At 47.0% G+C, this 20,408-nt stretch overlaps 1 protein-coding gene and 2 long non-coding RNA genes across 3 annotated transcripts; 2 read left to right on the plus strand and 1 right to left on the minus strand.

Annotated features, from left to right (window-relative positions):
* Nucleotides 1-150: 150 nt before the first annotated feature.
* On the minus strand, nucleotides 151-3,116 carry LOC142576743 (uncharacterized). Its single transcript, XR_012826952.1, has 2 exons — nucleotides 2,818-3,116; nucleotides 151-1,120 (listed from the first exon to the last, which is right to left on the minus strand). It is a non-coding gene; the product is annotated as an uncharacterized LOC142576743 (long non-coding RNA).
* A 5,048-nt stretch (nucleotides 3,117-8,164) lies between these two features.
* Nucleotides 8,165-10,071, plus strand: LOC142573868 (uncharacterized). Its single transcript, XM_075683086.1, has one exon. It carries the CDS (start codon nucleotides 8,165-8,167, stop codon nucleotides 8,804-8,806), a length of 642 nt encoding a protein of 213 aa, XP_075539201.1. The 3' UTR covers nucleotides 8,807-10,071.
* A 7,177-nt stretch (nucleotides 10,072-17,248) lies between these two features.
* LOC142576744 (uncharacterized) lies at nucleotides 17,249-20,109 on the plus strand. The gene is made up of 2 exons (XR_012826953.1): nucleotides 17,249-17,521; nucleotides 19,222-20,109. It is a non-coding gene; the product is annotated as an uncharacterized LOC142576744 (long non-coding RNA).
* Nucleotides 20,110-20,408: the final 299 nt, after the last annotated feature.

A 20,408-nucleotide genomic window follows, 5' to 3' on the forward strand; every position in this document is an offset into this window, starting at 1 on the left:
CATAATCTCAAATACCACTAAGCAGCTGGACACACTTTTGTTGAGTATACTCGCAGGTAAAATAAGTGATCATGTGGACAGCTCCAGCTCATTTTCCTTAAATCAGTGTGTACAAGGGGTATGCAAAGATAATGTTTTTTCTCGCGCACCGATTATTTTGCTGTATAAGCAAGAGAACCCACCACGTTAGTGTAACGTATCTTGTACATCACACTAATATGTGTTTTAATTTACCAAGTGAAATGAGTTACTTTTATGGCTCATTCAGTCATATCACACTTCAAGCTGCATTCATCAATCTTCAGTTGGATTTTGCAAATGTTTAATGAAACATGTTTCCCTTTTATGCATATATGCAATGGCAAGCCCTTCCGTGTGTTCCAAAGGTAAAATTTAAGCTCTAAATTAAAGAAGACATTTCTAGTCAGAAACAAGCAAAAATAGTGAATGCAGAGTATCAGAAGCCCAAGGTACAGAAATTACGAGAAGTGTCAAATGATTTTAAGGAAAGAGTCGTATTTGAAAATGCAAGACTCTTTAGTGGAGGTCAAGCAAGTCAATATAGGTAGAATACTCTGCAAAATTATGCGAGTGAGAGGATGTCAAACAATGGGTCAGGAAATGCGTTGTTTTTCTGCAAAACAAAAGCTGATTGCCATTACATAAGTCACTTTAGCATCATGAGACTGCTGGTTGATAAATTCAGAAATAAACCAAAAAACAAGACACGCAAAAATAAAAAACAATTTAATGATGCTCTCATGAGACTGCTGGTTGATAAATTCAGAAATAAACCAAAAAACAAGACACGCAAAAATAAAAAACAATTTAATGATGCTCTCTCCACACTGAGATAAATAAAAACAAACACATCACATCTAATGTGGTCATATCAGACGCCTTGTGAAACACTAAAGAAAAAATTCAGTTTCGAGCTATGGCACTTGCCGCATAGATGTGGGTGGCCTTGAACTAATAGTGATAATTACCACTGCATTTAGAAATTGAAAGGATTCATGCAGACAAGGAGGATTCTTTATATTTTTGGCTACCACTTCAAATGCCTCCACCAAGTGCTACAATGCTGCACGCAGCCATACTAAGGATCTCGCAGCAACACCTGCAGGTAAAAAGCAGAAGCAGTCAGAGTGCTGGTGTGTACTGGACACTATGTTTGAAAACTTTTAGGCAAGAAGAGTGCAAGAAGCAGACATAACAACTGCATTTATTTCCATAATTCCCCATTTGAATGGCCTTTTCTTTTTGCTTAGACAATGACTACGCCTAGCCACAGCAGCTCCCTCATACTTACTCCCTCATACTTACTGGCCGTGGAGGCAAATGCAGGTAAGAGGCAAGAAGCAATAGCACTGGTATTGACATTCATCTAATTTTTTTCTTTTAGGCGGCCAGCACACCTCGAACAGCCACTTCGACTGCGGGTGTGTCACCCTAGTCGCCAAGGAAACATTTGAGGGAAAGCGACAGGCAATGTGAACAGCCACTTTTTCATGTAAACGATACTCTTTCTCTCGGATGACTCCTACGCCTCGCCACGCCAACACACTTGTGCACAAAGATGCCGTGGAGGCACGTGCAGGTCAGAGGCAAGAAGCAGGGGCACTGGTGTCGACATTCACCCAATTTCTTTTTCTTACACTGAGGCAGCCAGCACACCTCGAACAGCCACCTTGACTGCGGGTGTGTCAGTAGATTCCTGTTGTACATATGCTCATAATAAACTTCAGTAAACTTGAACTTGATAATAAACTTGAAGGCAAATGGGACATTGATGCATTGTTTTTTGGACATTTATTGTACACATACAATATATGTTATACTTTGCAGTGCTACAGAGCGTATTTTGAAGCTTCCTCCTATATTTTGCACCTTTAATTACGTATGTGTTGTGTGGCCCTCAATGCAGTTCATGTTGTAGCAGCTGCTTTGTCTGTGTATCGCACATTGGCTTAAGCTCGTGATATCCACATGCTTCTCTCACATATACAAAATAAAGTTCTATGTAGTCCTCAGTGTTACAACAAAAAATGAGAGTAAACAATCCGATCGTGGAATTGTGTTTATTACAGCAATTCCTATGACAGTTATTGACAAGTTGACAACTTGAACTGTTCAATCCGTCCATAGCCTCCTCTATTGTTCAAAAGTAAAGGAGGCTATGATCCGTCATGGCAAGGAATTGTATGTATACATAAAAAAAAAGGGGGGGGGTATGTGTGTGTGTTTGTAGTGGGGGGTATAGGATTAGGGCGGTACGAAAAAATGTTCCAACACCGTCCTCTAGACCCATTCCGTTAAGGTACCGTAACAAAGCGTATCATGCATAAAGTTCATACAACCAACTCTGATGTTACTACACACGCCAGGCGACGCGAGCTACATTTGCCATGACGCATTCGCGACTGCACCGGATGCTCTGCATATTATTCTCTTTAATCGTGCTCACTGCACCGAGGCAAAAGAAAGATCATGGGCGCAGGTGCCTTTAATGTATCTCGACCTTGCGAGGCACTGCTGCGCGTGCCAGGGGAGCTGTCCGTGCGAACACTCCCTGGCACACATTTGCCTCGGCGGCCCCAACCTATGTACCGTTCTGCTTCGAGCTTTGATCCCCCCACTGTCCCTTGGGTGCCCTGGAGTTCCTGTGCCGCCTGCTTTATTATAATCTCGGGTGCTCTCCTGAGACTTCCGTTTGTCGGTTACATGTGCCCTACAGCTGGATCAGTACTTATCATAATAAAAAAATCCGATATATCGTCGCGACGATAGATCGCGAAAGCGGCTTTTGCAACATACCGCGTCCGTGCGAAGAGAATTACGGAACGCCAACGAGGAATCTGACCACAGCTTCAAGCTCGTAACCTCGCCGAGTGACACTTCTGCAACAGGCGTGACCGCTGAAAACCGCATACCGCCGGAAACTTCAACAGGATGATCCCTCGGTTGCATAACTGCCACCTGTATGGCCAACATGGACCACACCCACACAGTCCCGCAACATAGAATAAAGAACCAACTTATAAAGCCCAAACACACGGCTGCACGCACACATCACGACACCACAAGCGAGACGCCATGCTGCTACGCTGCTACGGTTGCCGGATTAAAAACTGACTACTGTCACCAAGTCTAGCAAGCGTCTCAGGAGCTGGCAACCTCGGCACGTAGCAACATGGCGGCGCTCTTGCGGTTCCCGATTTAAATGCATAGAGTTTCTCACTATAACACCTAGAGGGTAATGTGGCGCCACCGTCTATGGGAATTTCTTAAGGGGGCACCGTGCCGTCATGGGAAAGACGGTATATGTGTCTGCGAGGCTCGCGTTGGCTGGTGTTGTAAGAGGCTTCGTCTAAAACGTGGATATGGCTACGCCAATAACGCGTTCTCAAAGTAAAATCTTCATAAAATGTTTCCATTCACGCATATTACATCTTCACTCACCCACGATGCATGATCAAGCGAAGAAAAGCAAGAACAGACGACCAACTGTTTCAAAGCGAGCGCGAACCTTGTCGTCTGTCCTCCAACTTTAGCGGCCCGCTGATACTTGTTACTTAACATGTAGTCGTACACGCATTAACAAGTTCTCATAGTTAAACAAAACATGTTTTTGCGTGATAATGAACCTAAAACAGCTTTTTACGTGCTGTTCTAGTAGAAAATGAATCATTATGACAGACGGAACGGTATTTGCCAAGCGCGTCTTCAAGGTGTCCTGTCTCTACGAGAACGATGCCAATCCGAATCCACAATATACCGGCATTCCCATGCATACCACAGCGCAGCAGCGCCAGGTTTCCCTCTAGGTAATGTAGTGAGAAACTATGTTTCAATGCATGGACCATAGAGTTACTATACTGAGTTGTTCTACTAACTCTATGCTAACGAGACCACAAGAACCATAGAGTTTCTCATTACATTACCTAGAGGGAAATCTGGCGCTGCTGCGCTGTGGTATGCATGGGAATGCCGGTATATTGTGACTTCGGATTAGCATCGTTCTCGTAGAGACAGGACAGCTTGAAGACGCGCTTGGCAAATATCGTTCCGCCTGTCACAATGATTCACTTTCTACTAAAACAGCACGTGAAGAGCTGTTTTAGCTTTATTATTACGCAAAAACATGTTTTGTTTAACTATGAGAACTTGTTATTGTGTGTACGACTACATGTTACGTAAAAAGTATCAGCGTGCCGCTAAAGTTGGAGGACAGGCGACAAGGTTCGCGCTCGCTTTGAAACAGTTGGCCATCTGTTCATGCTTTTCTTCGCTTGGTCATGCATTGTGGGTGAGTAAAGATGTAATATGTGTGAATGGAAGCCTTTTATGAAGATTTTACTTTGAAAGCGCGTTATTTGCGTAGCCATAGCCACGTTTTAGACGACGCCTTTTACAACACCAGCCAACACGAGCCTCGCAGACACATATACTAGGGTGGCTAGAATTGGGAGGTGTGAAGACCGCGGCGCCGCCGCCATTGCCTAGGGAGGCCCCGCTGCGCGTTCCTCCCACTGGGGGAAAATTTGGCGCTTCCGTCGGGGGCGCGGCTTGGGTGGCTAGCGCGGGGTCGCCGTGAGCTTGTCAGTCTCGTAGGCCACGGTGCAGCGCAAAGTAACTCTCGTGGTCGGTGTAGTGCAGCTGTGTTTTTCTCGCGTTTCCCAAGTTTTTCTTCAAAGTAGGTGGTGTGAGCTGCTGTCGCTATCCCTTGACACCCTGTGAACCTGTTACAACGATATGGAAGGTCGACAGCAGTGCCTTGACATTGAAACTTGCACCCAAGTTGACATATTCACACATATATTCTAGTGGATTTGAAAAGATGCTGGTAAATCTGGCCTTCAATATTTTCAACAGTGCAGTTGTGCACGCCATGGACTTACAGAAACAAAAAATTGAGCAACAGTACTCAAATCTGGAGCCAACAACGGTGTTCATTGACGTGATGGCTCAAGCAATTGAAGCCATGACATCACGGTTTCCAGCTGAAGCTTTGACGTATGCCCACAGCCACTGTGCTCATTTTCGTGTGCCGGTGGTAAATGCTTTTCGTGTTTCAGACGTAGCAGTGCTCAAGAAACTGCACTTAGCAGCATGCTAGCATTTCTGGATCAGTGGGAGGCCCATGCAAAAGGGGCTCGGCTTCTTAAGCAAGGGCACATCAGAAGGTCTGCGTGTGACCATACGTTCCACTAAAGACTTCTTGACGTATCTAACTGAGAAGGTTGGGTTCAGGTTCTTGATGACTTCCCGCCTCAGTCAGGAATGCTTGGAGCGTTCATTCGGTATTGTGAGACAGCTCCAATGGAGCCAATGATCACCCCACTCCTGCGCAGTTCATCATTATAATGAAGTATGCAAGCTTATGCATTTCAGTCTGGGGGTGCATGGGGGGGGGGGGCTTCTGTATCAATCAGTCTATCTATACAACCTCATTCAGACACTCGAGGATCGACAGGTTCACTCTTGCATTTAGCAATACGCGAGTGCACGCAAAAGTTGTCAAGAATTTCTTGCTTCTAGCAGCCGATGTGCCACAGATTGGCTGCAGGAAGCATTCCGCTGATCTGACAGGATCAGTGTCTAGGTTTTATTGTATAACACGTATTCACTTTCTCCTCAACGGCTTAAATCAGTGTGTCATCCACAACAAAGCCAAGAAGGTTAAGCCCTGTGTTTTGTAAAAATGTGATGTTATGCAATAACTGTGTTATTTCCAATAAACATGTATTAACTCACAAGCGCTTTGTACTTTCTAGAATTTCTTCACCACAATGCTGATATATTGCATTAACTTCCTCCATTTAAAGTAATGTTACAATCCCAGGTATGTGACTTATGTGCGGGCGACACATTCAAGGTTATTCCAATGCGCTGGCCTTGCGCGGCGATTCCTATGAACTATACTTTCGGCAAGAATAAGCGCGCTAATCTCGGCAAGAGGTGGTCGCAAAAACCGTTGCTGTGTCGGCTGCGTAGTCGGTGCTCGCTGTTTCCATGTGGAATGAGAGCAGCGAAACATTAAATTCTCTCTGCATCTACAATGTAGAGAAAGAAGTCTGGTCAGATTCTAACGCATTCAAACGCTAAAACTAAGCGCTACCAAATCATTTTCCCGCCCGGAGGTATCCAGACGCCGCTACAAACTACGGCGCCCTAAACGGCGCCCCGGCCGGCAGCGCCGTCACGCGGCAGGAACGCGTTTTGGGGCCAGCTACCGGAGGCCGGTCTTCACACCTCCCCATTCTAGCCACCCTACATATACTATAGTGCCTAGAATATACTGGCTAGTGTGCCGTCCGCGGCTTTCCGGGTGGCACCAGATGCAATGAATGCCGGCGGCTGCCGCTAGGGGCGCTGCAGTGCGGGTGGGTGCCGCGGCACCATCCGGTCTTCGTAGCCCGCCGTGTTTCCACAGCATTGGCAAGCGAGCTGCTGCGCTTTTTGTTTTTATTAAGCCGTAGCAGCAGCACAGTTCAAATGTGGGCAGCTGATTTATAAATCAGGGTTTGTTTCGATTACAACAGGCTTCTCTAGCGCTTGTCGATTGCGTGAAAAGCGTGTGCTATCTCAGCTCGGCTTCGAGCGGGGAACCTGATGTGTTTCTATGCTGGCGAAGAGAAAACGTAATTTTTAAGGCAAATGCCTTAGATCTCCATGTTCCAAGGTCGTGTTGCGAGGTACAGAACATATCACACGATCCAAGGAAGGCCAGAAACGAACCAAAGCATGTCCAGCCGTGTATAAGGGATGCTAAATGATTAGCAAATTTAATTATTGATTATAGTGATTGGATTAAGGGGGATTAGGTTGAATTAGGGGGGATCACGGTTTATTAAGGAGCATTAGGGTGGATGACGGAGGATTAAGGTGAATTACAGTAAGCTTTACAAGGCGTTCACCTTCGCGTCGAGATCTCTTAGGCGATAGCTATAGGATGTTCTAGCCATGATAGCAGCGTAATTTTTTAAAGGTAAATGTTGGTTACTTTTTTATTCTAATAAAATAAAAGAATGCTGAGGTTATATTACTGTTCTATTAATGTTATATTAATGCATAAGCATTCAAGACCGCTGTACCCGATCATCTTTCGAAATGACTCGAATTTCGCTGTTCTTTCTTTTTCTTTTTATTTGCTGTTGTTTCTGCCTGTTTCTTATTGTTGTCCTGATAGGTTTGAATGTTTTTGATTGTTTGTAAACAATGTATCCATCCCCTGGCTCATAATGCCCATTCGGTCCCGAGGGTATATGATAATAAGTAAGTTAACCTGTAAAATGGACTGCTGGTGTTCCGTGTACTATATAAATTTTTTAAAGCTGGTAAGCACGTGCAGTTTTCTTTTTATGTCTGATGTACTTGAACAAAAATAGGAAACAGAGCTTTTATTTAAGCGTAACAAAGGTTTTATTCAAGTGGAACAACAGTCAAACGGAGGCACAATACTGCACTAGATGAGATAAAGCACACATACATGAAGATATATCTAGTTGCAGTGACGCAGTTTAAAGAGCTTCTGCCGTTTTCTTTGCGCTTCCCTCTCTTTGTTGATGCTTTTTGCGAAAAAACGAAACCTCAAAAGAACATAGAACTTTACAACTGCGGTCAAAGTTGCTTTTTCGTGCTCTGGGCACCCTAGTTGTGGAAAGGCCAGTGTCTGCAGCTGACTTGAAAAATCAGCTAGACTCGCTGCATGCAGCTTGTTTTTACTAAAGAACGCAGTAAATGCATCTTCCATGGCCTTCAGAGCTGTTGACAAGGTCTGACTAGGATAGACAAGGCCTCCATTGTCAAAATGGGTTGTGAAATATGAAGCAGCGTCGGCACTAGCTTCTGCTTTACTTGCGCAAAGGCAGCTGTGCTGTTATCGCCTGCCTGTGTGCGGCGTGTAACGTCACGACAGATAGCTGGACAACCACTGCGAGTGCCAAGCTACTTGTGACACGTGACGTCCCCAGAATGTATACTATCGGCCAGCACAATAAACGGGGGACTTTTTCCCTTTCGTCACCTGGAGCGCGGCTCGTCGACTGTTCCTTCCGACACGCATACGCGACACGCTCGCATGCCGTGTCACCCCATGGTGTCAGAAGCGGGCGGTGGTCAACTATCTCGCTGAGGCTGTGGACGGTGGCATTTCCAGAAAATGGCAAACAAGCCCGCAACGGTAAACCCCGGGCTCCAGCAGCCACCACCGCTGGACTTTGACAAAACGTCAGAGTGGCCGGCGTGGATCGACCACTTCGATGACTACCGCTTCGCCACAGCTCTCAACGAACGTTCGGGAGAGGCCCAGGTGCGCACGCTACTTTACACAATGGGACGCCAAGCCCGCGAAGTCTTTGCTACATTTGAGCTGACCGACGATGAAGCAAAAAGTTACGATGTCGTCAAGCAGAGGTTCAACAGTCATTTCGTCAAAGAGCGGAACATTGTTTATGAAAGTGCCTGCTTTCACAGACGCCAGCAACGACCAGAAGAGTCGGTGGATCAGTTCGCAACCGCACTTCACGTGCTGGCAGACCGCTGCGACTTTGGGGATATGAAGAAGACTCATCCGGGACAGGTTTGTCGTCGGGCTCCGGGACATGCAACTATCCGAGGCCTTGCAGATGGATCCGCAGCTTACATTGGCTACGGCGCTGGCCAAGGCTCGCCTCAAGGAAACCGTGCGTCAGCAGCAGCAGAGCCTTCGACCGGAGGGTGCCCACATCGGGAGCCCGCCAGAACTTCAGGACCAAGGTGCCATCGTGGACGCCGTAGGCCACCAGAAACGCCCGCAGCATAAAGAGGGACGGTGCCCCTACTGCGTCGGCGACGCGCACCCGAGGTCGACGTGCCCAGCGAAAGCTTCCAAGTGCCACTACTGTGGTAACAAAGGACATTTTGCGAAAGCCTGCCTTAAGAAAGTTGGGTCAGCGCAAAGAAAGGTACGCGTCTCGGCTGTCGAACATGGTACCGGGGAAACTTTCATTGGCGCGATTGACGCGGCCGGGAAAGCGCGCTATGTGCAGGTTCTGATAAACTCTGTGCCTATCTTTGCTAAAGTTGATTCGGGTGCAGAAGTGTCGGTTCTACCTTCTACATTTCCAGGATTGCCCACCCACCTGGATAACGCAGACGAGGTGCTACAGGGGGCTGGCGGGAACAAGCTCAATGTTCTAGGCAAATTTGTCGCAGAGATTGCGTGGAAACAGAGGACTGTCCGACAAACGTGCTATGTCGTTAGCACTCTTCGCGACGTACTTCTCGGGCTGCCAGCCTTAGAGGCTTTAGGTATCGTTAAATTTGCCGACTCGCTAACTGCAGACAAGCAACGGTATGAGACACTTTTTTCCGCGCATGAGTCGTAGTCTAGGCACTATTCCAGGAGAATACACAATCAGGCTACAACCGGGCGCAATTCCACATGCCATAACCGCTCCGCGGCGAGTGCCGATTCCGCTCATGGAAAGGCTAAAGCAGGAAATCGAGTGACTCGTGCGCATGGGAATAATTAGAAAGGTAGACGGCCCCACGGATTGGTGCGCAGGAATAGTCCTGGTAACTAAACAGTCGGGGGAACTGAGAGTATGCGTCGACCTCACAAAGTTAAATAAGTGCGTCGTTCGTGAACGCTTCACGCTACCTACGGTCGAACAAGCATTAGGCTCTCTGGCGGGTGCGAAATGGTTTTCGAAGCTTGACGCCTTCTCAGGGTTCCATCAAGTCCGACTAAGTAGGGACTCTGAAGAACTAACTACGTTCTTGACTCCATTCGGGAGGTACTGTTTTACCCGACTACCGTTCGGAATTACGTCCGCTCCGGAGTATTTCCAGAAAAGGATGTCGGAAATCCTATGTGGCCTGCCAGGCGTTGTCAACGTCATGGATGACATTTTAGTGTTTGGTAATACGAAAGCCCAGCATGACGAACGTTTAGCTGATGTTATGTCACGCCTAGCTAGCGCAAACGTGACTCTGAACAAAGAAAAGTGCCTGTTTGGCGTTAATAAACTGAGATTTCTGGGCCATATTCTGAATGAGAACGGAATTGAGCCTGATCCAGCGAAGGTCAGCGCTATTAAGAATATAAACGCACCGAAAAATGTCGCCGAACTGAGAAGCTTGCTCGGCATGGCCAATCACCTAGGTCGCTTTTTGCCTCACCTGGCGCAAACTACCGCTCCGATGCGTGCTCTTTTGCACAAAGATAGCGAATGGGTCTGGGGGTGTGACCAAGCAAAAGCGCTGAACGAGCTAAAGGAGCTCATTTGTTCTGCGCAGTGTATGGCCATGTACGATGCAACGCTTCCTACCATCCTTTCAGCGGACGCATCCTCTTTCGGACTGGGAGCTGTTCTTTTTCAAACGCAGAAAAACTGTCACCGTAGACCAATAGCTTTCGCGTCTCGTTCTCTCACGAACACAGAACGGCGATACTCCCAGATAGAAAAAGAAGCGCTAGCGCTCACGTGGGCAGCCGAAAGATTTGACGAGTACATCCGTGGCCTAAACGTTACCTTTGAAACTGATCACAAGCCTTTAGTGTCTTTACTGGGCCAGATGGCCATTGATGATATGCCCCCTCGAATTCAACGCTTCAGGCTACGCCTTATGCGCTATCTTTTCGCGGTCCAGTACGTTCCCGGCAAATCGCTAGTCACGGCCGACACCCTCTCGCGATCCCCTGTAGCAGGCAGCGATTCTGAAAAAGGCTTGAGTGTGTCAGATATCGCAGCGTACTCTAAGGCGTGTTTGCTTGGCTTGGAAACGGGGGACAATTTTTTATCCAGAGTGAGAGAATGTCAAATTAAAGATCCCGTTTGCAAACACCTGCGCAGACTGTGTAAAACCAATTGGCCAAGGAAACCGAATGTTCCTTCTTTCCTCATGCCTTACTGGCAAGATAGAGCATGCCTTAGAATAATTGATGGTCTCTTGTTGAAAGGAACAAGGCTTGTAATCCCACAGTCTCTAAGAACGGAAGTGCTGTGTAGACTACATGATGGGCACCAGGGTATCGTGCGTTGTCGTAATATTGCTAAAGGTTCTGTCTGGTGGCCAGGATTGAGCACCGATCTGGCACAGTTCGTGCATCAGTGCACTGTTTGCGCACGACATGCCCAGCAACTAGCCGAGCCCATGATAGCAACCGCAACACCATCGTTTCCTTGGGAGAGAGTGGGAGTAGATCTGTGCGTAATCAACGGCCAGGCATATCTTGTCGCCGTGGATTATCTTTCACGTTACCCTGAGGTAGCCATTCTGCCTTCCACAAAGTCGGGCACGGTCATTGATAGACTGAAAAGTATTTTTTTCTAGGCATGGAATCCCTGAGTGCGTGGTGACGGACAACGGTCCTCAGTTCGTGGCAACTGAGTTTGAACAGTTCGCTATGTCATACGGGTTTCGCCATGTCACCGTGAGTCCGAGGCACCCGCAGGGCAACGGGGAAGTAGAGCGAATGGTTCAGACGGTTAAGCACCTCCTTCTAAAGTCTAAAGACCCTTATCTGGCATTGTTGGCTTACAGGGCGACGCCCGGCATTCTTGGGGTCAGTCCTGCGGAAATACTTATGGGTAGGCGACTGAGGACAAGAGTCCCAATGCTACCATGTCATCGAAATCCGGGAGAAAGCAGCCCCAAAGTCGTGTCCAGAGACCAGACGGTGAGACGGCTGCAATGCCGCTACTACAACCGACGCCATCGGGCCAGACGGCTTCCCGAGCTAAAAGCAGGTGACTTGGTCTGGGTGACAGACATGCAATCCAAGGCCACAGTCCTCGCACGAGCACCGAAACCGCGGTCATATGTGGTGCGAACAGACGACGGCGTTTGCCTCCGCCGAAACAGGAGAATGCTTAACAGTCACCCAAAAGAAAGGGCGCACATGGAAACTTACGAATTTGCAGAAACCGCGGAGCAGCCGAGCGCGGCACAATTGGCTCATAGCCCAGATGGCGCGACTGCAACAGATTCAGCGGGGCCTCCAACTCGCGCGGTGGCCAGTGGTGACCCCACTCCCACTGTAACACGGTTTGGTAGACTGGTGAAGAAACCCATTCGTCTGGGCTTTGATGAGTAGTGCTTTGGTGTTTAGTGTTCAGTGTTTTTCTAGTACAATATATGTTCTCTGTCTTGTATTTTCGAATGTTCTTGTGTGGTGAAGAAATCCATACGACGTGACTTTGAGTGGTTTGCTGTTCTGTTTTTTTTTCTGGTATAACATATTCTCTACCATGTATGTGCGAATGTTCCTGTCCTTGAAAAAGAGGGATGTGCTGTTATCGCCTGCCTGTGTGCGGCGTGTAACGTCACGACAGATAGCTGGACAACCACTGCGAGTGCCAAGCTACTTGTGACACGTGACGTCCCCAGAATGTATATTATCGGCCAGCACAATAAACGGGGGACTTTTTCCCTTTCGTCACCTGGAGCGCGGCTCGTCGACTGTTCCTTCCGACACGCATACGCGACACGCTCGCATGCCGTGTCACCACAGCAGCCTGCACACTGGGGACAAGAATTTTTGGCAATGATTTTTCGTGCAACATAACCTGCAGTATCGTATATCAAAGCGCTATTGCTCCTTTTTTCTGTGTAAGCTTCGTGTTCACCAATGGACGCAAGAGATTGAATGACATCCTCAGCTTCGTTGATACTTCCGCCGTCAAGAAGGCCGTCTATCCTGTCCAGTAGGCTCCTGCCTGTTGTTGCACACAACTCATTTGGATTCAGCAGTGCTCTGACCACGTCTGGTGGGCAGTTTCCTCCTCTGGGTGGTTTGGCTAGATTATAAAATGCCAGTAAGTTGACAGTCACGAGAAACTGCGAAACTGTTGGATGGTCGTTGCACCCTGATGATTGTCTAATTATTCCAAAAAGGTTTCTAGCTTATCTTGGCTTAAGCGGGACGTTAAAAGATATTTGAAGCCCACGGTAGATGACAGGTAGGACAACAGATTAAGGATACTTGTGATGGTAACCATTAGTCCAGAAGCTGTGCTTTCTGTAAGAAAACCACCACCAGCTGGCTTTGCATGCTGCTCCCACTCTCGCAAATATTCAAGAAACCCTTTCAAGAAGCGCATGTTTGGACTTCCAGGCTTCAGCGCCTTTCCGCTTGTCCGTGATGTCATGACACGAATCAGGCGATTCATTTCCTTCACAAAATCTACAGTCGGCTGCACAGTCCCATACGAAGACTCAAAGCGCTCCCTGTACACAAATAGCCCTTTGATGACCTGATCGCTGAAGAGCTGAAACGCGATGTCCACCTTCATTTTTTCGAAACAGTTCGGCTTAATGTGTGCATTTGTAATGCTCGGCATCACTTTCAGTGTAACACTTTCCCGATCTGCTTCGAAAGCTTCTTGAACAATACCATTGTGGACATGTCCAGTTGGTGTCAGGTACCCTTTTGCAACAAATCCATTTCTCACGTTCTTCATTAAGTGTGGAAAATCGGACACAAAGAACAGCTGCCTCTCCGGATCGACTGGGTGCTTGGTGCTGCTCCGAACGTGGCTTGCAGAACCTTGTAAAAAAATAAAGAAAACATGTCAAGGAGAAGCAGTTATTACCTAATTTCAAAAAAAAATTAATTGTGTGGTTTTACATGCCAAAACCACAATAAGATTTTAAGGCACACCGTGGTGGGTGCATGACTGGACTATGGATTAATTTTCACCACCTGGGGTGCTTTAACGTCCACCCAATGCGCGGTACATGGGCGTTTTTGCATTTCGCCCCAGTCGAAATGCGGCCGCTGCAGCAATGATTTGATCCCGCACCCTCGGGCTTTGCAGCGCGCTCTACAACAAAGCCACTGCTCCACCACGGTTGGCGATTAATTCATCACAAGTTAAAAAATCGTAGAGCGTGTGCTGCAGTACTAGCACAACGTTGCAAGAACAACTTAGCAAACTTAGCAACTCAAATAAGATATCTCACCATGTATTCCAAACAGCCGCCACATGCTCCTATTCCAGCTGGCGCCGTCGCATGTTATGCAGTCTACAAAGAGACCAGCCTTTTCCGCAAGGATGGCTGTTTCCACAATGATTTTCGCCAGTGTCGCGGATTTCAGATTGCCTTTGGAGGCAAAAACGCCAAGAATTTGTGTCCAGCTTCCTGCATAAAGGTATAAGTATTTTCTGAGAGCATACGCCTTACATATTATACGGTTGCGAAGCAAAAAAGAAAAAAGAAATAAGCTAACCAGTAAATGGCTGAAACAGCACTACCATGCCATGGTCTGCCAGCACATTCTTCTGGTCAGCAGGTGTATGATCCCCGAGGTCGACAAAGCCTTCAATGTGGCCTTAATTGTAAAAAAGAAGCACAGGAGGAACATCCAGTTTTACTTTGACATCTCAAGAAAGGTTGGAACATATCACTCGTTAGTAAAACAATGTAAACATGCCAGTTTCACATGAAAGGCGAGGAATTTATAGCGATGGCAAAGCATTAACCTACACGAAGTATTAAGGTTCGTAGTTTTATCAGTCGTATAGGTTACAGTAAAGATTCGCTCATTCAATTTACAAGTACGGTGTCGCGTGCGCACCGGTACTTCTTGACGGACAGCACTCGATGAACAGGAATTAACTCTGGTGGAGAGCACATGCAGCGGGGAGGAAATGCCTCTCGCTTCACCGCCGTTCCAGAATTTGATGTTACACGACCTCCAACTCAATTAAGGCGAACAGAGAGCGTTTATGTAGCCACAAACCATCTCGGCTCGCCCTGATTAGGCTATGCACCGGTCGCAAAGGTGCGGTGCGCGAACAGCCATGCGCAGTCACGGCCGGGCTAGAGGACCCTGCTACCCCCTATAGCTCGCGCTTGAATGTCAGCTCCAGCATAGAGCGCACGGGAAGACGGTGTGCATGAAACCATCATAATTTTTGGCGCACCGTTGCACGCACACCATACGGCGCTCGGGGTGTGAATGGATCTTACCGCACTTTAACTTTACACAGTACATTACGGCGGTGGCGAAAATTTACCTGGAGTACGTGTTCATATAATATCGCAATAAAATGAAGCAACACATTGCAGAGCACCTTAGGCATATGGGCGTTCGATCGTAATACATTTCGTTTGAGGAGAATCATAGCGGTTAGCAGAACACTCCATTTTCTTCATGTACGCAGAAGTTTCGAAGAATATTCAATGAAGCTTTACTCACCTGCTTATTTTACATTTAGGTGCTCTGAAAGCTTGATCTCATCGATGACGAGACCACCGTGTCGACTGTAAACATCCATGGCCTTCGTCTTTTCAGTCAAGGCATTGAAAATATTGGCACTGAGGCCAAAGCCACCCTTGAAGCGTTGCAGATACCTTTGCAGGCAAGTTCTCCCAGGCAGTACCATAATGGTTTCTCTGCGGAGATGTTCGTACAACTTCGGGCTTCGCATCTTCATCATCATGCATTCTACGATCCACTCATCATTGTATCGCATGCCTTTATGTGACTTCCGTCTTGCAGCGAGGAAGCAGTTCTTGACAGCGAGTTGCTGTTTGTGAGGAAGAGATTTAATATTATTTTCAAATGCCTCTTCGCTAACAGCCTCATTTTGCTCTTTCATGTGTGCCACCTGTTCTTTTGCAGTTGCGAGTCGTTTCTTGGTTCTCGACAAATTCCGAGAAATGTTCTTACAGTGTTTCTTTTCGCCATGCTTCCCTGCGCTTGCCTTTTCCCTTTTCTTTCTCCTGCAGGCTTGGTTTTGAGCTAGAACTCTTTGGTACTTGCAGAAAACGCAGGACTCCCCTTCAGACTTCGTAGATAACAAGCATTTTCCCGCAAAATACATGTCTCTGTAGGAAGTGTGCGTCTTTGAAGCAGGCTTTAGGCCGCATCCACCACAAAGAACTGTCAAGGAAACGTTCTTGATCAGGGATTCGGCCTCATCACGAGTTGTGAGGACTTGTTTTGATTTCTCTCTCCCTCTCAAGTAAACCGTGGCTACTACTGACTGTCGCTCAGCCAAAGGCTTTTCGAACAATACCATTTTCTCAATGAAAAGGGTGGCGAAGTTATTTATTTCGGCTTCACAATAAGCGTAAGCTACTGCTTCTGCTGGCAGAGATGGCACTTTAATCCACGCGACAGGAATGGAGAGGTCGCTGAACGGATGGCGACTTTCAGTAGTGTTTTGCAGGCACTGAGCTCCATCATTTTGCGCACTTGCTGCTTCAAAGCTACTGCGTGGGATGCACTCTTCAGGTACAGCAGCATTCTGGTGGACACCTTCGAGACTCTCTGTTTCCGCTCCCTCAATGGCTGAGCACAGCTCAGAGGCAGCTGACTCACCGCGCTTGCGCCGCTTTGATGGAAGCTTTAGATCTTGCTCGCACAGATTTCTTGTTTTTCTTTTTACTGGCACTTTAGCCACAAGGTGCTTAGGATACTCAGGAAATATCGTGGGTACGGCGTCGGGTTTCAGGCGCGGTTTATCGCGGGGAATCTCCTAAACGACGCCGTTCACGGTGACAGAGAACGCGCGCTCGATTAAACTGCTTTCGAAATGTTTTTCGCAAACCACAGCAGTTGGTGTTAGTCTTCTGTCTGTTCTCCTGATCATTCTTGCCCATTCTGCTAGCCGCTTCACATCAGATGGTGCAGTGAACAAGGATACACGCTCTGTGTTCGAGCGGTAACCGCTTTTACACAACGGCACAAAGCAGGTCCTCTCCTTGCACTGTCTCTTTAGCTTCGGTATCTTTTCACAGGCACACAAACACAGGCACACAAACACAACAGCGACACACTCACTCTTTGATAACACCAAGAACAAACACGCAACACTGTAATAACACTGAGAACGCAAACATGGAAACCGACGCAACCGCTGCGAAATGCGAAGCAGACGACACGCGCAGTCTGCACCCACCCGTATGGCAGCGACCTCTGCCGGCCACCGTGGGCATTCATTGCAGGCGGCGCCACGCTCCTCCATTGAAAAGAGCGGGTGGACGGAACACTAGCCAGTATATTCTAGGCACTATACATATACCGTCATTCCCATGACAGCACGGTGCCCCCTTAAGAAATTCCCATAGACGGTGGCGCCAGATTACCCTCTAGGTGTTATAGTGAGAAACTCTATGCATCGGGAACCGCAAGAGCGCCGCCATGTTGCTACGCGCCGAGGTTGCCAGCTCCTGGGACGCTTGCTAGACTTGGTGACAGTAGTCAGTTTTTAATCCGGCAACCGTAGCAGCGTAGCAGCATGGCGTCTCGCTTGTGGTGTCGTGATGTGTGCGTGCAACCGTGTGTTTGGGCTTTATAAGTTGGTTCTTTATTCTATGTTGCGGGACTGTGTGGGTGTGGTCCATGTTGGCCATACAGGTGGCAGTTATGCAACCGAGGGATCATCCTGTTGAAGTTTCCGGCGGTATGCGGTTTTCAGCGGTCACGCCTGTTGCAGAAGTGTCACTCGACGAGGTTACGAGCTTGAAGCTGTGGTCAGATTCCTCGTTGGCGTTCTGTAATTCTCTTCGCACGGACGCGGTATGTTGCAAAAGCCGCTTTCGCGATCTATCGTCGCGACGATAGATCGGGTTTTTTTATTATTATAAGTACTGATCCAGCTGTAGGGCACATGAAACCGACAAACGGAAGTCTCAGGAGAGCACCCGAGATTATAATAAAGCAGGCGGCGCAGGAACTCCAGGGCACCCAAGGGTACAGTGGCGGGATCAAAGCTCGAAGCAGAACGGTACATAGGTTGGGGCCGCCGAGGCAAATGTGTGCCAGGGAGTGTTCGCACGGACAGCTCCCCTGGCACGCGCAGCAGTGCCTCGCAAGGTCGAGATACATTAAAGGCACCTGCGCCCATGATCTTTCTTTTGCCTCGGTGCAGTGAGCACGATTAAAGAGAATAATATGCAGAGCATCCGGTGCAGTCGCGAATGCGTCATGGCAAATGTAGCTCGCGTCGCCTGGCGTGTGTAGTAACATCAGAGTTGGTTGTATGAACTTTATGCATGATACGCTTTGTTACGGTACCTTAACGGAATGGGTCTAGAGGACGGTGTTGGAACATTTTTTCGTACCGCCCTAATCCTATACCCCCCACTACAAACACACACACATACCCCCCCCCCCTTTTTTTTTATGTATACATACAATTCCTTGCCATGACGGATCATAGCCTCCTTTACTTTTGAACAATAGAGGAGGCTATGGACGGATTGAACAGTTCAAGTTGTCAACTTGTCAATAACTGTCATAGGAATTGCTGTAATAAACACAATTCCACGATCGGATTGTTTACTCTCATTTTTTGTTGTAACACTGAGGACTACATAGAACTTTATTTTGTATATGTGAGAGAAGCATGTGGATATCACGAGCTTAAGCCAATGTGTGATACACAGACAAAGCAGCTGCTACAACATGAACTGCATTGAGGGCCACACAACACATACGTAATTAAAGGTGCAAAATATAGGAGGAAGCTTCAAAATACGCTCTGTAGCACTGCAAAGTATAACATATATTGTATGTGTACAATAAATGTCCAAAAAACAATGCATCAATGTCCCATTTGCCTTCAAGTTTATTATCAAGTTCAAGTTTACTGAAGTTTATTATGAGCATATGTACAACAGGAATCTACTGACACACCCGCAGTCAAGGTGGCTGTTCGAGGTGTGCTGGCTGCCTCAGTGTAAGAAAAAGAAATTGGGTGAATGTCGACACCAGTGCCACTGCTTCTTGCCTCTGACCTGCACGTGCCTCCACGGCATCTTTGTGCACAAGTGTGTTGGCGTGGCGAGGCGTAGGAGTCATCCGAGAGAAAGAGTATCGTTTACATGAAAAAGTGGCTGTTCACATTGCCTGTCGCTTTCCCTCAAATGTTTTCTTGGCGACTAGGGTGACACACCCGCAGTCGAAGTGGCTGTTCGAGGTGTGCTGGCCGCCTAAAAGAAAAAAATTAGATGAATGTCGATACCAGTGCTATTGCTTCTTGCCTCTTACCTGCATTTGCCTCCACGGCCAGTAAGTATGAGGGAGTAAGTATGAGGGAGCTGCTGTGGCTAGGCGTAGTCATTGTCTAAGCAAAAAGAAAAGGCCATTCAAATGGGGAATTATGGAAATAAATGCAGTTGTTATGTCAGCTTCTTGCACTCTTCTTGCCTAAAAGTTTTCAAACATAGTGTCCAGTACACACCAGCACTCTGACTGCTTCTGCTTTTTACCTGCAGGTGTTGCTGCGAGATCCTTAGTATGGCTGCGTGCAGCATTGTAGCACTTGGTGGAGGCATTTGAAGTGGTAGCCAAAAATATAAAGAATCCTCCTTGTCTGCATGAATGCTTTCAATTTCTAAATGCAGTGGTAACTATCACTATTAGTTCAAGGCCACCCACATCTATGCGGCAAGTGCCATAGCTCGAAACTGAAATTTTCTTTTGTGTTTCACAAGGCGTCTGATATGTCCACATTAGATGTGATGTGTTTGTTTTTATTTATCCCAGTGTGGAGAGAGCATCATTAAATTGTTTTTTATTTTTGCGTGTCTTGTTTTTTGGTTTATTTCTGAATTTATCAACCAGCAGTCTCATGATGCTAAAGTGACTTATGTAATGGCAATCAGCTTTTGTTTTGCAGAAAAACAACGCATTTCCTGACCCATTGTTTGACATCCTCTCACTCGCATAATTTTGCAGAGTATTCTACCTATATTGACTTGCTTGACCTCCACTAAAGAGTCTTGCATTTTCAAATACGACTCTTTCCTTAAAATCATTTGACACTTCTCGTAATTTCTGTACCTTGGGCTTCTGATACTCTGCATTCACTATTTTTGCTTGTTTCTGACTAGAAATGTCTTCTTTAATTTAGAGCTTAAATTTTACCTTTGGAACACACGGAAGGGCTTGCCATTGCATATATGCATAAAAGGGAAACATGTTTCATTAAACATTTGCAAAATCCAACTGAAGATTGATGAATGCAGCTTGAAGTGTGATATGACTGAATGAGCCATAAAAGTAACTCATTTCACTTGGTAAATTAAAACACATATTAGTGTGATGTACAAGATACGTTACACTAACGTGGTGGGTTCTCTTGCTTATACAGCAAAATAATCGGTGCGCGAGAAAAAACGTTATCTTTGCATACCCCTTGTACACACTGATTTAAGGAAAATGAGCTGGAGCTGTCCACATGATCACTTATTTTACCTGCGAGTATACTCAACAAAAGTGTGTCCAGCTGCTTAGTGGTATTTGAGATTATGTCAGTATTGCATATGGTGCCTGTTGTCTCAAATAATTAATTTTGAAAATGCTCGCAGGGATCTGATGTGCATATCTGCAGTTTATGGATACATGTAAAAGACTCGGCATCAAGTGCAAGTGAACGGTCCCACAAACCCGGAGTCGATCA

This window comes from Dermacentor variabilis, chromosome 3, assembly GCF_050947875.1.
Source record: "Dermacentor variabilis isolate Ectoservices chromosome 3, ASM5094787v1, whole genome shotgun sequence".
NCBI lineage: Eukaryota > Metazoa > Arthropoda > Arachnida > Ixodida > Ixodidae > Dermacentor > Dermacentor variabilis.

Bases quoted from the DNA above. Each gene is read 5' to 3' on its own strand.
- LOC142573868 (XM_075683086.1), top strand. From the start codon at position 8,165: ATGGCAAACAAGCCCGCAACGGTAAACCCCGGGCTCCAGCAGCCACCA.